Source organism: Aulonocara stuartgranti (genome assembly GCF_965226115.1).
Source record: "Aulonocara stuartgranti genome assembly, chromosome: 4".
NCBI lineage: Eukaryota > Metazoa > Chordata > Actinopteri > Cichliformes > Cichlidae > Aulonocara > Aulonocara stuartgranti.
The window spans coordinates 14296606-14313777 of record NC_138942.1 but is presented as its reverse complement, the minus strand read 5'-3'; the positions used below and the strand labels follow the sequence as shown (position 1 = coordinate 14313777).

The 17172-nt window shown below is 39.7% G+C and overlaps 1 protein-coding gene across 1 annotated transcript in view; it reads right to left on the bottom strand.

The window, feature by feature from the left end:
- Window positions 1-16848, bottom strand: part of LOC309704297 (ras-related protein Rab-26-like) — a 55319-nt gene extending 38471 nt beyond the window's left edge. The window contains exons 1-2 of the mRNA XM_082529365.1: window positions 16316-16848; window positions 14533-14643 (exon numbers count right to left, since the gene is read on the bottom strand). Of these exons, the coding sequence (XP_082385491.1) occupies window positions 14533-14643; window positions 16316-16501 (297 nt within the window). The 5' untranslated portion in view covers window positions 16502-16848. The remainder of the gene's footprint in view (window positions 1-14532; window positions 14644-16315) is intronic.
- Between the last annotated feature and the right edge of the window lie 324 nt (window positions 16849-17172).

Genomic DNA, 17172 nt, shown 5'->3' with positions numbered 1-17172 from the left:
CCATCTTCCTTTGCTTTATCTTGCTTAACAATCTCTGTCTCTCATAGCTTGTTGACTGATGCTTCCACAGTCAAACAATTCACCCCCCACCTCTTTCATGTCATCATTAAATATTCATCGTGCTCCTCAGGGCTCGCCTCTCTAGATCGGAGTGACATTAGGGCAGCAGGTGGCAAAGCTGCTTGCCATTAATTACAAACATCTCCAGGCAGGTGTGAACCCTCGCCCAATACTTTTCATTTAGCAGGGACTGGGACTCATATAAAACACAGCTAAATATCTTAGCCCTACAACATAAACAGTGACAAGCAAGCAAAGAGGTATTTTCATGCGCATTTACAGTCACAACCCAGGGTGCGAATAATGAGTCGATTTCCAAAAAAGCTCTTTTTGAGCAAAACACTTTTCTCTCTGTCTTTTACAGTTTCAAAATAAGAAAATGGGAAAAAGCCTAAAAGGAAAAGTTTTGTAGATCTCAGTAGCGCTACCTTCTGCAAAAATCACAGCGTGGAGAATCTTTTTGTAGCATTTAGAAGTATTTCACTTCTAGTTTTGTTTGGGGGATTTTTTTCCTACTTTTCCTGCAAAAGCATTGCACTTCTGTTAGATTCTTGGGCGCCTCTCATATGTATTACTCTTCTAATGTCTGGCGGCAGATTTTTTTTGATGGCGTTTAGGTCCCAGGATTGTGAAAACCATGGCAAAAGCAGAACCTTTAAAATACAGACAGTGTGATATTTGCTTCCAGAAGATGTTGGTGAAATGTACCTCACGTCAATGGCTGCAACACAAACAACGAATGATCAATTCCCCCCATGGGGTGTAGCTTTCTTCCTTTTTATATCCAAACATATGATGATGGAAAATTCAGTTTTAACTTCTGAATACAGGAAAAGCTTCAGGCTCATTTAGATATTTATTTGCAAACTCCTGTTATTGAGCTTTTCTTCTCATGACTCGGTCTTCTATGTGCAGGTGTTGCTGCCCAGTGCACCAGAGCTCCAATATTTCTAATAACAGTCACTTAAGATTCACTATGACTGCTAAAAACACCTCCTTGTTGTATAATTGTCTTCTCCAGCTTTGTGGGTGTCAGTTACAGCAAATACATTTCGAATGCTAGGCAGCTTTGTAGAGGAACCCACGACTGCAGAGTGACTCCTCAAATGTCGTCTAAGCTCTAGTTTAAGTTAGTGATCTTTATAAAACTCTTCTGAGCCATCAAATCTCTTGTAGTGCCCAAATCTTTGATCTTTGCCCTTTGCTTACTTCTCTACAAGTATGCAAAACATAAGGAATTCCACTAACCTTAACCTTCTTCTCAGTTAACTTTGGTAACATTTTGCCAACAGTTGCACAAAATTTTACTTATAAAGATTCATGCATATTGGTTCTCTGTTTTAGTTCTCGTTTTTAATGTGTCCAAATATGCATTTTAGGGCCCAGTTCATCTTGATTCAAATTATTTTTAAAGCAGAAAAAAAACAAAACCCATTACTGCCATTTGCAGTGCATGACTATGCTTGGCACTTTAATTCCACCTACTCAGAAAAGGCAGGCGGGCAGACAAACTGGCAGGCGGGAGAGTGGATAATGGAGAAATCACTCAGGCATCTTGACACAAACTACCCAAAAATAAATAATAAAAAAAAGTATAGATGCTGGAAACTACTGACAGACAGATGCAAAGAGACCATTATCAGAGAGGCAATGCACTGTCAGTGACATGCACACTGACAGGTGATACATCAAAGAGAAGCGGAAGCTTTCAGAAAAGAAGATGCAATCATCAAGCCACAGCTTGATTTTTATGATGGGTCCGTTATCAGCCTCTCACATGCCAAAGATGCGTCTCTCCCTGCTGTCTTGCTTTCATCTTTTCATTGCTTTCTTTCAATAGACTCTTACATTTTATACAAAATTCTGACCACTTGAGAAAACAGCAGAAGCAGAAGTTTAGAAAAGGTTTGAATCATCTAAAGAACTTAAATATTACAAGTAAAGATGTGTAATGCATTCAGGAGTTGCAAACAATTACATGTATTTTTCCCCCAGAAAAACAACAGCAAAAACACAACAGAACAGAAAGTAGGGGTATTTCACATCACTGGAGCAAAATTATTATCAAAAATATGTTATTACTTCTCCTGAGGACCAACTGAGTTGCTGTAATGATGTGATGACTAACATCCACTTGTTGCATGAGTCACCATCCCAACGCCATCTAAAGATGATGACCTCATCTTACTTTGCATAAAACAGTTTTTAGCCATTACACACACACTTAAAATGCAGTGCATAATAATGCACTCAGTAAGGTCAACAATCAGCAGCTATGAAGTGTGTACACTGACGACAGAAGTCAAAGGCAACCTGCAGTCAATAATGGGTAAATACACGCACACATACACATCCAGCATTAAAGTAAAATGATTCATATCATACTTGTACTTATTTAGTCTATTTCAGAGTGCCTTTGCTGAGATGGTCTGGCTCATGACTCACCGGTGTTAAGGACGGTGGCTCACACCATGAGCATGAATGTGTCTGTTGATTCATGTGAAAGTTGTGTGTTCAGAGGGATGTAATTATTTTTGTTGAGAAGTTCTTAAATAATCATATATATTACTTTTAATTATAATATTAATGGATCTGGTTTCAGTTTAACTGGTGAATCTAAATTGCCCATGGTTGTCCGTCTCTCTGTGATAGCCCTGCATCAGGGTAAGAACATTCAATGACTGGTGAGTCAACAACATTGCTTCATGGTCAGCACTCTATTTGCTCAAAACAGACCATTTGCATTAGTGCTGATGCCACACATCCCATCTATTATACTTTTTATTATCCGAATCTGTAAAATTTACTATTAGCTATATTTAAAAATGATATACTAAATCCTCAAACTTAGTGGAGTTAAAGGATAAAATAGAACAGATTTGAAAATATAAAGAAAAGTAAAGAAAATGTACTTTCTGCAGTTACTTAACGTGTCATTTTACAATGTGACAAATTCACACATTCAATAGAAAAAGAAAAAAGGTCAATTAATGAAGTCATAAGAAACTGTTTCAGATGAACTAATGTTGATTAATGTTGAAAAAATGTTTTCTTTATTATCTCACTTGCATTTTTTAAAGCTTGCTAAAAATATTGCGCGTTTTTTTTTTTCTTTGCAGCCTATTTTTTATAAAAAATGTTGCTTTAGAACAGCCCACCTGCAGCGTATGTGCAAACACTGATGTAAGACACACAGTCTGCTGCCTGCGTTTATCTCCCCTGGTTCCTTAACAGTCGTCACATCTGTTGAGCATCGTTATCAGGTTGCTGTTGTACATTTTGCGTACATATGTGTGTGTCCGTAACACAATTATCTACTTGGAAAGATAACGCTGCCTGATAATCACACTAAAATGTCAATTTAAGATTGATAAACCGACTGTTGAGCATGTCCCATTTACCTATAAAGCTGCTATCAAAACAACTGACCACAGATTAAAATATGCCTTCCAGTGGAACTGCAAACTACCGAAGACAACCACATAAAGGTGTGTTGACTGGCTCAGTATTATTGGAGTGAGAGGTCAGACAGTAAATCAGCTATTACACTTCTAGTTCCATTTAGAATTAGAAAGGTCACAATGACATGAAATGACTTTAAATCAAAAGGGAACTGGTTAAAAAAAAAACCAAAAAAAAAAAACGCTTTAAGCATTCAGCATCTTTGTAGTAAAGCTGCACTGAGCATGTGTTTTAGGACCTGATATCTTATGCACTGCGATCACTGCTCAAAACAGTGAGTGGGCGCATACATGGGCACGCATCACATCTCAGGTCATTTGTGGCAAATGTTCTTCACATGCCTCAGGACGTTCTACAACTCTGCATTGACAGTCTGACTGTGGGGGACAAATTCATGGTGCATGGCTCTATCAGTGGTGAAAAAACAATTAACATGCTTGTGGTCACACTTTATGATCTGATGAGCCGCCTTCAGGCTTTGATACTGTGGGATTTTCCATTGTAAATTCCCTTTCGGTTCTGTTGTAGCTATATATAAAATATATAAAAATTTCCCACTCGCCCTGTGGGTGGTCTTTATCCTTCAAGCTTGAGGGTCCTGCACAGTATCTTTGATGTTTATAGGGCTGCACTTTTCTGGGCAGAGATGTCATTCCTGGAATCTGCTTGAGCGACTTACCCATTTTGGGGGTCACTACTCCAAGTACTCTGATAATTAAGGGTAGCACTATTGCTTTTACCGTCCACATCTTTTCTGGCTCCCTTCTCGGGTTTCTCGAGTATCTTTTTGTTCCTTCTTCCTCTTGTTGCTATCACTTCGTGTAACTACCTCTGCTACTACAGTCTTCTTCCTCTGCTTGTCCACCACTACTATGTCTGGATCTTAACTCGTTATTCTCAACCACCCTATTATCCCATTTTGACCATGGGGCTTCCTGGCCATACTTATCATACATGTTCCTGTACACTATGCTGGCCACTTGGTTATGCCCTGCCTGCTTGCATTGTACACACTGCTGTTACAGTATGTGCTGGATTGTCCCTGAGACCATCTCAGATTTGCCTAATCAATATTTATGCCATTTTTTTTGTTTTATAGATGTTTTTCTAAAACACATTTCTGTTTTTCGTTTACAACTATCAGAATTAAAAAATGACTAAAGTTTGTATCCCATCTACTATTATTATTTTTATCAACTTCTACTGGAGTATTTCTTTATTCTAGTAGCTGTACTTCTACTTCAGAATGTGTGCTTTTTCCAAGTCTGAATACCACATAAAAGAACAGTCGTTATCATTCTCAGCCCATGGGAAGTGAGGAAAATAGGCAGGCGTGCTGACCTGAGTGACTTTTGGAAGGGCCAAATTATTATTGCCAAGTGACTCGACCAGAAGCAACGCAATCCTTTCAGTAACAGTGAATACCTACCAATCACAGTCTGAGCCGGGGAAAAAAAAATCTAACCAGGATATTTGCTTTGACATGGTATGTGCTGAAACAAGTCTGAGCCATGGCAGCAACTTAAAATAATCATGTAATGTTCAGGCCTCTGCATCGTGGTAAGACTCCTCGCTTTTAAGACACGAATAAGACTTGGTTTCAGTGCATTTCATTCAAGGTCCTGTTTTAAAATATAGATATTTCTGACATTTCACAGACGAAATGACTAAAGCACAGAGAAATATTCTAATCCCTATTAATCATTACATTTCATCCTCATTATGTAACATATTCATACTCATTGATATGTTTTGTTCCTGTGCCAAGATGACAACATAATTTACAGCTGATTCAAATCCTCTGTAACACCACTGACCTTCTCTTTCAGCTCTCTGTGCTGCCGCTGCCTCTGTCATATCTCTGTGCTTTCTGCATTGGCAGGAGGAACACACCCATCTTCACTGTCACGTAAATGCACACACTTTAACAGACAATCCTCAGCACTACCTTCATAATAAGACTAGACTTCTTTGAATTATTCAACATCTGCTCTGTTCACAGATGAAAAAAGATAAATTATAAATAAATTGCTGCTGATGACTAATTCAGTAAAATTAACTGGGCAATTCCCATGAGATAAATGAAGGTAAATGGACACAGTGTAAGATAATGACTATACCAGCTTTTGTAAGAAATCCTTCAATTACAAAAATGTCTCCATTATCCACATTAACTTAGATAAAAGTGAGCCTACCTCTCGTTGTCTTTATAACAGTAGTAGGAAGTCTCTGCAGTTTGCCTGCATCATAGACCCCACCCCCATATGTTGCACATATTAAGTACTACCACAAATAACATCAGCGGAAAGTGAAATATGAATCAATGTTGTTCCCTGGTGAATGTGCGAATCACGCCTGCTGCACTTAAAAATGGAAGCTTGATGTTTACATACTTCTCCGTCATCAGTGAGGTATGAAAATCCTGACACACGTGAGTCTGAGGTTCATTAGTACAAATGAGAAAGTGCCAGGTGACGTCTGTAGGCAAGCGGAAAAGATAGTGGAGGAGGATATTAGAGAACATTTACAGATAAGAATAATGATTAGTATACAGTAAGGGGCAGGTGGCTCCACGGTGTACTGGTTTACATATTTGCGTAACAAGCGAGAGATCCTCCTTGAGCATCCGCCATAAACACCAGCCAAATCAAACCTGCAGAGCCACCCGCTTCGGCCACGCCCTGTCAATAAGGAAGCGGTTGAAAGCAGCTTTACGAAGGCAAAGACAGTACTTTGTGTTTTAGTTATTTTGAAGTATAGTAAATGCATTATGTAACATGGTGTGTTATTTAACCCCCCCACCAAAAACACAACCTATTATTCATTTCATTCTTTTATCCAGCTCAGAAAGAGGTTGGTTTTCTATGACTCACAAAAAAACATGGTTGACTCTCTTACACGCACACCATTAGACAAGAGCATTAAAGTGTTTACCAGGACAGGGCTACTGCAACGATATTTGTGCATCCCATAACGCAGTGATAACCATGGACTCATCCATTGTAGCTGAAGAGCATGAATGAATCTTGCCTAGAGTTGCACTGCACTGATAAAAGGTCTTAAGTACAATACAGACTACAAGCAGGAAGACATTAATTAGTATTCAAGATGTGATCCATGTCTCTTAAATGTGTCAGGGACATTTTATAGACCACTCCTAGACAGAGCGCTACTAGAACACTGGAGAACTGAGACTGTGTTGTGATATTTCATCTGTTCTGGGCTGTAGTCTTTGGTCAGTTGTAACTGATTTAATCCTCAGAAATAAAGATATTTATTAGGGCTGTGCCATATCATAAAGTCCACGATAATACTGGTATAATTAAAATACCAGTATTATATGGGGTAGCTGTAGCTCAAGAGGTAGAGCAGGTCATACACTAATTGGAAGGTTAGTGGTTTGATCCTTGACTGCTCCAGTCTGCATGCCAAATACATACATACATAGAAAAAACTGCTTCTTTAAAGTGCTTTAAGTGCTCCAGCAGAGCAGAAAAATGTGATGTTAGAACCAGCTGATTTATGTTTTAACCTTGTTGTGAAGCACTTTCGTGTACCTTCAGTTTCAAATGTGCTATATAAATAAAGTTGTATTGTATTGTACAAAAATCTGCGTGCATACACAATAATGACCAAGCCCAGCTATGTCTGAGAGCGAGAGCTGGGTGTCAGTCTCCAATGGCAATTTACTAGCTATAAAGGAGGTTACTTTAAAAACCTCCAGCAAAGCAACATTCTTTGCAACTGTTCATTACTTAAAGGAAAAAAGGCACACCAGCAACTACAATAAGGCTACAAAGGCACAAGAAGAAGGGATGCTAGCAGCTGGTGATGTGATACCCCAAAAGTCAACAAATAACTCATCGAGTATTGCTAGAGCATTTGCCAGCTGTGGTCACAATCAAGTGTGTGGGGATGGAGAGGGGGGATCCAAATGACATTTGACATTAACTTTGTCACTATTAAACTAAAGCATTAAGCTGTATATAATGCGTCACTAATACTGCAATATAACCTTCCAGCTGCTGGCACCTCAGTAGATTCACACTTCAAATTAGGTAATATGACATCAGTGACAGCAGCTCACTTATAGATGCTGATGCCTGCAAGTTGCAATCTCCAATAAGGACGCCTTAAATATAAATCATCAATTATATAATTATTGCAAGTTTCTTTGAAATATAGTGACATAAGGCCATATGACCAACCCCCAGAGTTAAAATGATCTGTTCCTAGCTCACTGGGCAACTTTCAGTATACTGGTTAGCCCACATGCCAGTACGAGATGAGCCCCTTGGAAATTTTGTTCAGAGATCAGACATATGCATATCAGTCGGTAAGGATGATTCATAAATTCACACACACTGTAAAGCACAATTTGCAGATCACCACAAACTGAAAAAGAAACATTAATTTTAAGCCCATTGAATGAGAAAACGTTAGTCAGGAGTTATAGGCAATATAGGTCTTATGACATATTTTTTTAAGACATTTTCTTAAAAATGACAATTTCACTGATCAGGTGTTCCCGCTCAGTATGTTTAACCCTTTTTGTCTAATTCTAGCACCGTAAGTGCAAGGGGATAAGAGAAACATAGTCCAAACAATGGCCGCTGAACCTGTGTTCTTCCCACACATATTACTGTCACACTGAGTCAACATATAGCTTTAAATATTGAGATAATAATGAATTCTTCAACTGGGCTTTGGCTGTTCGGAGAATGTGAGGGAGGACAGAAACACAAGCACACAGTTACAGAAGAACAGGTTAGGTAATACAACATTAAACTATATCCATATAAACTTCATATAAACATCCCATATCTCATTTCACTACTATAGAAATACATGCTGAAAAATGAAACTACTGCCCAGCCGAGGCGAAATCTGTGGTTGCATAAGAGATCTATCACTTTGGGTGCAGCAGACATAACTGACAGCTGAGAGCCGCTCCCTTGTCTCTTACTAGAGGTGAGAAGTGATGCTCTTCTCTCAACCACTCTGTCAAATGAAGGACTGAAGTATTCCTTCTCTCTGTTGTCCTTAAATGAAATACATTGTGAAAAAGAAGCAGCAGGAAAGGTTGTTTTTCCAAGTACAGGCATAAAAGGAAGGTTTGTTGGAGTAATGGCTTCTTTTTGAGCATTTTGTGTTTCTTTTTCTCTCTGGCATCATTTCCCTTTGTTTCTTCATTCAGACAACATTTCTTATCTAAGCTATAAATACATTTTGTTAACTTTTGTTTTCTTTCTCTAGCTTTTATAATTTCCACTTATCCCCCAGCTGGTCGCAGCAGATGGTTGCCCATTCTTGAGCCTGATAAGGCAGTGGGCTCTTCCGGTTAAATGAGTTTTTCCTTCCCACAGTTGCCAAGTCCTTGCTCATAGTGGATTATCTGAATGTTGGGGATCTCTCTCTAATATTGTAGGGATTTTACCTTGCAATATAAAGCTCCTTGAGGCAACTGTTGTTGTAAATTGGCATTATAAAAATAAAACTGAATTAAATTCAGATAAATTCCCTGTTGCTATTTGGAACTGTGGGATTGAGTTAAACCTGAAAAAAATGCATCCCTTCAGGCTCCAGCATTTAAAAGGATAAACAAAACATTATTTTTTAGCAAGAATATGCATGAAATGCCAAACGGGATGCCAGTGAGGGAAGTGACAGGAAAATGAAGGAAAACTTAATGTATGATGGATGTGAACAATTACAGTTGATATTGGTTTCTCAGTGCATGAAAATCTCATTGCAACAGACAGAGACGTACAGGCTGACATGCTAAATACTGTTTGGTGATAGATTGATGGACTTAATACTAATACAGGTAGTTTATGCTCACTTCTGTTATCCTTGTGCACAGTGCATGCTTTCTTCTGCACTTTGGTGTTGTGCACCTCCTAATATTGGCATATTACATGCACATGGCCATTCTAGTTGGGCTCAAGTCACAACCAAGAGGAGCTTCACATGCTTTTCAGCGATATAACAATGCAGGACAGTAGATTTTCACAGATGGCGCAGAGGGAGATTGATAAGAGAGTTGAAAAAGATGAGACGTCTCCAGAAGAATTTGAAACAAAAACCTTGCTGTTTTTTTGTTTGTCCATTGTTTTGACTTTTTGTAATAATATTCCAGTTATTATGCTGTGATTTTTTTCCTTAGTTGCTTTGCCTCTTGTTAGGTAGACTGTTTAATTTGGCAGATTTTAATGTCAAATGCCCTTTCTGATGCGACACCAAAATTTCTCACAGGATCAAACCAGGAATCATTTGCTTGTTAGGCAAATGTGTAAATCACAAACATACACTATATTGTAAAAGCTGTCACTCACCCATTCCAGTCATTCTAGTAACTTCCGTGGCCACAGGTGTATAAAAACAAGCACCTAGGCATGCACACTGGTTCTACAAACATTTGTGAAAGAATGTGTCACTCAGCAGTACTGTGTTAGAAAGCCATTGTGTAACAAGTCCAATCGTGAAATTTCTCATTGAGAAATTTATAAATATTCCACAGTCAACTGTTAGTGGCATTGTAACAAAGTGGAATCGATAGGAAACAATAGCAACTCAGTGAGGAAGTGGTAGAGCGGGGGTCAGGGGATGCTGATGCGCAGTCAATCATTACAGACCTCCAAACGTCATGTGACCTCCAGGTTAGCTCAAGAACAGTGTGTAGAGAGCTTCATGGAAAGGGTTTCTATGGCTGAGCAGCTGTGTCCAAACCTTACGTCATAAAATACACTGCAAAATGTCAGATGCAGTGCTAGAAAGCATGCCGGCACTGGACTCTAGAGCAGCGGAGACGTATTCTCTGAAGTGGCAAATAACGCGTCTCTGTCTGGCCATCTGATGGACGAGTCTGAGTTTGGAGGTTGCCAGGAGAACTGTGCTGTCTCACTGCATTGTGCCAAATGTAAAGATTGATGCAGGGGGGGATTGTGGTGCGGTCGTGTTTCAGGAGTTCATCTTAGCCTCTTAGTTCAAGTGAAAGGAATTCCTATGCTTCAGCATACCACATTTTGGAAAATTTCATGCTCCCAACTTTGTGCTAACAGTTCGGGGATGAGCTCTTCCTGTTCCAACATGACTTCGCACCAGTGCACAAAGCAAGGTCCATAAAGACATGAATGAATGAGTTTAGTTTGAAAGAACTTGAGTGGCCTTTACAGTTTAGTCCTAACCACAACCTGATAGAAGACTTCCCAGAAGAGTTGAAGCTGTTTCAGCAAAGGGTGGGCTGACATCAGACAGTAGACAAAAACTTTTAGCAACACAGTGTATGAAAGTAAAATATCAAAATTTATTTCGTGTGATTTCTGAAAACAATCATTTAATATCTGTCATAATTTATTTTTGCTTGGGTAACAAGTCATTTACACACACTAATACCTGCAAAGTCCCGATCCATTAGCACTTGTATTAACTGTCAACGCACTGACTCTGAAGATGATCACTTGTCCCACTTTTATGCAAATTTTCAATTTCAATTGAACTATAACAAGAGACCCTGAAAACTGAACTTCTCTGGTTAAAATTTTAGTTCCTAAAAACTTTTACATGTGCAAAACAGTGATGTGAAAGTAGAAACGCATTTGAAAGACAGAATTACGCATTTCTGGATCCAGTGATACATCTGCGACACAAACATTTCTTGGTGTGATTCATTAGGCAGCTAGAGACTTGAATTCACCCTATTAACCTGGTAGGGTTGATATCATATCATCGCCATGAGTGTGAAATAGAGAGCTATGTCTGCTTCCCATTTGTGTTATGACAGTAAGCAAGGTACGGTCTAACCTTTCACTCTTATCTGTAATTTAATCCTTTATAAGCATCCTGCGTGGATTTTTGAAGCGAAACACAAATGCAGAGATGCAGCACATTTTGCATTCACACTCACTGTATCTTAAGCCAAACTGTGTACTAGTGCAACTCTAATCCCGAGAACATGTTGAGGTTTAAATGAGATGAGAATGCAATAAACAAGAGGGGAAAGGAAAACATTGCGTCTTGCTGGAGAGCTTTGAAGTGAGAACTGGATCAAATCCCCATACGAAGCAAATTGCCTCTCTTTCCCACCAACTAAAGGGGATCAAAACTGTCTGTCCTAAAAATAAGAATCACTCCCCATCCTTCTTCCTTTCTCTGTGTATTCTCCATGGGAAGACAAACACCACAGACCTTCAAGTTTTCCCTCCAACTCAACAAAGTCCTGGTCTTTCTCTTAAAAACAAACAGATAAGCCGCTCACTGTTGTCACTGTTTAAACAAGTTCACATTCATGTTTACATAGATATCCGTGTCCAGTTTTAAGAGATTATGTAATTATAATCATTCGGTGATCTGTTTTAAATGTAAATTTTTAAAAACCCCAACAAAATATAATAAGAGAAATAGAACTGCAGACGATCCTCGTGAGTCCTGGGCGATCTGTTTCAAGAACTGAACTGCTTAACGTGAAACCATGTAGAAGACAAAGGGAGCTTTGACGAGAGATCATTATTCACGTAATACAGCTCTGTGCTACACTGCGATTAAATAATAAGTCAATAAGGCAAAAGAGCTGAGTAAGTGCTAAACTTTATGCGTCCGGTTCTTTTTCCTCCATTAGCATTAAATGTAGCAGACAGAGGCCTCCTCTGTACTTGGAGAGGCCTAAATGTGCATCAGCATTACGGTGCTATAAGTGTCATAAGAGACATTGCATAAGTAAATAATTCAACCGCTCACCCACCCACAAACTCGTCCAGCCCACACGGGACTATACAATGGTTGGATATTTAGTTTACCACACACAGGGACACACACAAACATAAATTACTAGACTGCTGTACATTTATGTAATATTATAATCCTGTTCCCCCCAAAAAGTTGGGAAGCCGTGCAACCTGTGACATAAACAGAATTGCATTTAAACCCTGTCGGTGATTTTACAAAGCAAGCTAAAACTAAAAAGCTTTAATTTTAGAGAAATAAGAGATTAAACACATAATACAGACTGAAAGCAACACAGCTGCTACAAGTAGATCAGCAGTGTGTGCACATGCTTATAATAAAAAAGTGCTTACAGTAGTATAGTATTGATGACACTACTTTCTGGGGAAAGTGCTTACAGTATATAAATTTGTGTCTTTCTATGGTAAAGAATTTGTAGATGTAGTGATGACTTGCAGTCACATTAATCACATCTCAATTCTCCGACAAATTTCAGTTTACTTTTTAAACTGGGGCGATTGTGGCTCAAGAGTTGGGAGTTCGCCTTGTAATCGGAAGGTTGCCGGTTCGAGCCCCGGCTTGGACAGTTTCAGTCGTTGTGTCCTTGGGCAAGACGCTTCACCCATTGCCTACTGGTGGTGGTTAGAGGGCCCGGTGGCGCCAGTGTCCGGCAGCCTCGCCTCTGTCAGTGCGTCCCAGGGTGGCTGTGGCTACAATGTAGCTTGCCATCACCAGTGTGTGAATGGGTGGATGACTGGATGTGTAAAGTGCTTTGGGGTACATTTAACACAACGGCAAACCTTACCAAACTTTCCTACAACTGCTTTTTGTACCCAGCCATGTTGCTGAACTATCGCCAGTGAACCTAATTAGTCAAAAACAAGCAAAAAATATCTCAGCATGAACATGTAAAGATTTATTTTTACGTTATTCTCGGTTACATGTGGAGTTTGAACTGATTTGCAGTCACTCATCATGGGCATGAATGTTCTTCTTGACAGAAATGGTAGGGGCAATTTCAATCAATTGGTTTCTCATCACAGTCCTGGATTTTTAGCGTAGTCCACAAATTCAGTTTCTGTAGGGTTGAGGTCAGAGCTTTAGGATGGCCATTCAATAATCTTATTGATCGTCTCAAGTTTCAACTGTCTAGCTGTTGATTTGAAGTGAAATTGAAGAATTTGGAGGTAGTTCTCTTTTTTCGTTATTCCATACACCTTGTGCAATGATCCAGTGCCACCACCTTGCTTGACAGCTGGCGAAAGCCTCACTTTTATCATCTTTTAAACATACATCTCGTCATTGTGACCAAAAGTAAAGCTAGAATTCTCCTTCTTAGCTCTTCACTGAGTTGCTTGGACTTTCCCATTGTTCTGAGTACATCAGTCCAATAAATTCTGTCAAACAAATCCTTTTATGCTGGCAAAGAGAACCTACCAGTTGCAGTCAATCATGATCACGATGATGTTAATAAGCCTGGGCCTTGTCAAGTTAAAAAATGTTTTATTGCCTTCAGCATCAATTAGTAAGTGTGTGTATTTAAGCCTGTATGTATACTTTAAAATGTGTGTGGAGAAGAGAAAAGCCCCCCCAAAATTTCAAATTGCACACCCAATTCTTGTTTTTTAAAAAAGTAATTAAAGATGTGTGCTGCATAATTATTGCATCCTGGAAAAAGAACAGTTCAAATCTTTTAAAAGCACCCAAAATTATTACAACAATCATTCTGATAACAAGTAAACTGACCACAACTGTATCTGTCTGATTCTATCAAGAAAAGGAATATACAGCAAAAAGATATAGCTGTTTCTACTTTTATTTTAATCTATGTGCATCAAACGGAACAAAGCATATTATGACTTAATGATTAAAAGTAGCACATTTTTGCAAATATGATTCTCAGTATCACCTAAGTGAACACCTGTTTCTGTCACATGCATAGACATCTGAATGTGATCAAATGAAGACATGGATAAATTTCTCTATAGTTGCCCATGTGGGACCATGAAACTGGCACATGATAGGCACTGTGATTGCCCAGGGAGACTAAAAAACTAAAGCATGTCGAACTAATTTAAGAAATCAATATCTTATCTTGTGAGACATCTCACACAGGAGATAGTCAGAGTTCTGGGACATGTAAAGTGACTAAATAGCTTTAAAAAGAAAATCCCATTAGAATATGGCCCCATTTAGAAACAACACAATCTGAAAGTGTGTATGAAAGTGCATGTGTGCAGGGAATTGGTTTATGTTCGTTTTTGTTTGGCTCTCGTGATTTAAACTCACCCTAAAGTCGATGCCCACAGTGGAGATGAAGCTGCCGGCCAGGAAAGCGCCGTCTTTGAATCGGACCAGAAGACAGGTTTTCCCCACACCAGAATCTCCAACCAGCATCACCTGCACAGGTATTCCAGCAGGAGTGAGTTAGAGGCATGCGAGGGATATGATCCCCCCCCCCAAAAAAAAGTAAATGCCAGAAATAACTGAAATAATTAGCATGAACAGGAGGGAGCTGTTGCTCATTTGTTTAATTAACTATCAGCGTCTGATTGTTTGTCATCGCCGCATCTGAATCATTCGGCTAAATCAGTCCTGGTATTCTGGTGCTTGGCCACGGAAGAAGGTGTACGTGGATGAATGTGTGACTCCTTGCTGCGGCCAGTTGATGTCCTTAAAGCCTTTCTGTAAGTGCATGATGTATTCGTACGCGGCTAACTTTATTGCAGAAAAGCGAGCTGTACATTTCTGTTTTTATTCAGAGCTGTGATTAGGTTAAAGGTTTTATGTGATTACTATTATCAGTTTAGCTGAGGCACTTTGGGACCTGGAGTATGGAAATTAAAAGCGCTTCCTGGGTCCGTAGAGAGGAAGCAGAGAGGACACGAAAGAACCAGGAAGGAGAATAAAAAAAAAAGGAGTTGCTCCCACTTCTTTTTATCTTTAAAAATCTTGTTTCTTTTATGACCCCTCCCTCAGAAGCTTCACCCATATTCAGACCTTTGAAGGAGTGTGTAAGAGAAGGTGCTTGGATTCTCTGTCTCTCTTATATTTAATGTGATTATTGACCAGAGAGAGCCATAATACATGGAACATGGCAAAATGCCCGACAAATGACACTTTTTAGAGCACGATCAGATAGAGGTACAGTGCAATCTCTCAAAAGCCTGCTGCTAACCTTGAATCTACAGGTTGGACTATAATCCAGTGCTGAATTATCAAAAGAAATCAAAAGAGAAGGATTAGAGAGAATTTCGAAAGCACTTGTCAGAGCTGTAGGAAATCAGTGTGGCAGCATATGATGCTACTGAAGAAAACCCAGGCAGTAGAGATTTTCACCAGTAGAAATCTGAGCCCAAACTGAAACAGGTTAATCCAACCTTTTGAAAATATGGAAGTAGAAGCCCTTCATTTAAGTGGCTTACATGGAACAATCCATTCTTTCAAATGGAAAAAAAGCAACACAAAGCCATCTCTCCTCTCACATCAAACAGCTGCTTCAAAAACACGGAGTAGGTGGCAAGGGCCCCTTGAAGCTACGCTGGGAGTACACACAGGGAATCTGTGGGTGTAAATCTGTGTTTGTGTTGAGGTGAAGTGGCAGCTCACACCCAGTACCCTCACACTAGGTTGTGTATACCAACAACTCATCCTGCTTCTGAGGAAAACGTGCTATTAACCGGTTGCACGGAAGGAGCAAATAATTTGTTGGTTGGCTGTTGTAGTGCGATGTGCCCCTTCTCCGGGTTATCGATTGTTTATTGACACAGCTGCTATCGCGGGTTCGCTGCTGTTTAAATGATAAAGGTGGTGGTAAAACGGAAGACAATGAAAGCTGGGCAGGACAACGGCAGCAGCAGGGATAAAGTAGACTACAATCGGGTTTATCGTGCCTAAAATACACACACATACACAAAAGCATGCATATCATTTGCTCGATATTTAGTTTTTGACCTTCGTAGGTGTGTTGTTTCCCAAATTATACCCCACCGCACCCTTTCATGTTTTCATGCAAAGTCCTCCAACACAGTCGACTTTTGCGTGACTTGGGTTGACTGAGTAACATCTTTACCTTGAAAGCGATGTCATAAAACTCGCTGCTGTTGCTGATGGACGGTCTGCTGGGATGGACTACACCATTCATCTGAACGATGCCCGGGCTTCCTCTCGCAGATTTCCCGGTCCCTTTCCCGGAGGGGCTGCCCGCGGACGGGCTGCTGGTCGCTGCTTTGCCTTTGACTGCCTTCTTGCGAGACATGTCTCAAGATTTTATAGTTTGTTTGTTTCTTTAAAAAAAAACTATTCTCAACAGACACAAACAAACAAAAAGCAAATCTAACCGGAATCTGCGCAAGGTAGGGCTGAAAAGTTGGAGCAGCGAAGAAGTTAAATCAGGTGATTTTTTTTCACCTGTGCGTTAAACGCATGTTCCTCGACACCTTTCCACTCAAAGTAGGAGTGAATTTGTCGCAAATCGCTGTCGCTTCCGTTGTTGATCTGCCGCTTCCTGCTCTTGATAGGTTGCTCTTTCCAGGACAGCAGCTTCAGCACTGCGCGTAGTAACGGCAAAGCCGAAGGGGGCAGAGCTGAAGTCGATTTAGAGAGGAGGGGGGATTTTCAGGTTTAAACACAATCACGTGACTTCCAAACGCATAACCTCCAATCGACGGGGTCAGGGGCGCTCTCCGTGGTCCTGAAAAAGAAGAGAAGGAACAACAACAACAACAAAAAAATAAAAAAAATAAAATATCAGCGGCACAGCTTTGCTACAGATTTGTGTGCAAGGAATTCTTCCACCTAAAAACGAAGTTTTGCGTTCAATGAAACCTTGATATTTGCAGGACTTTGGGTCAGTGTGTGCTAAAGTACAGAGCATTCAGATATTTCTCTGTCAGCAGTCTGATTTTTATGTAATAAAGATGATATGTT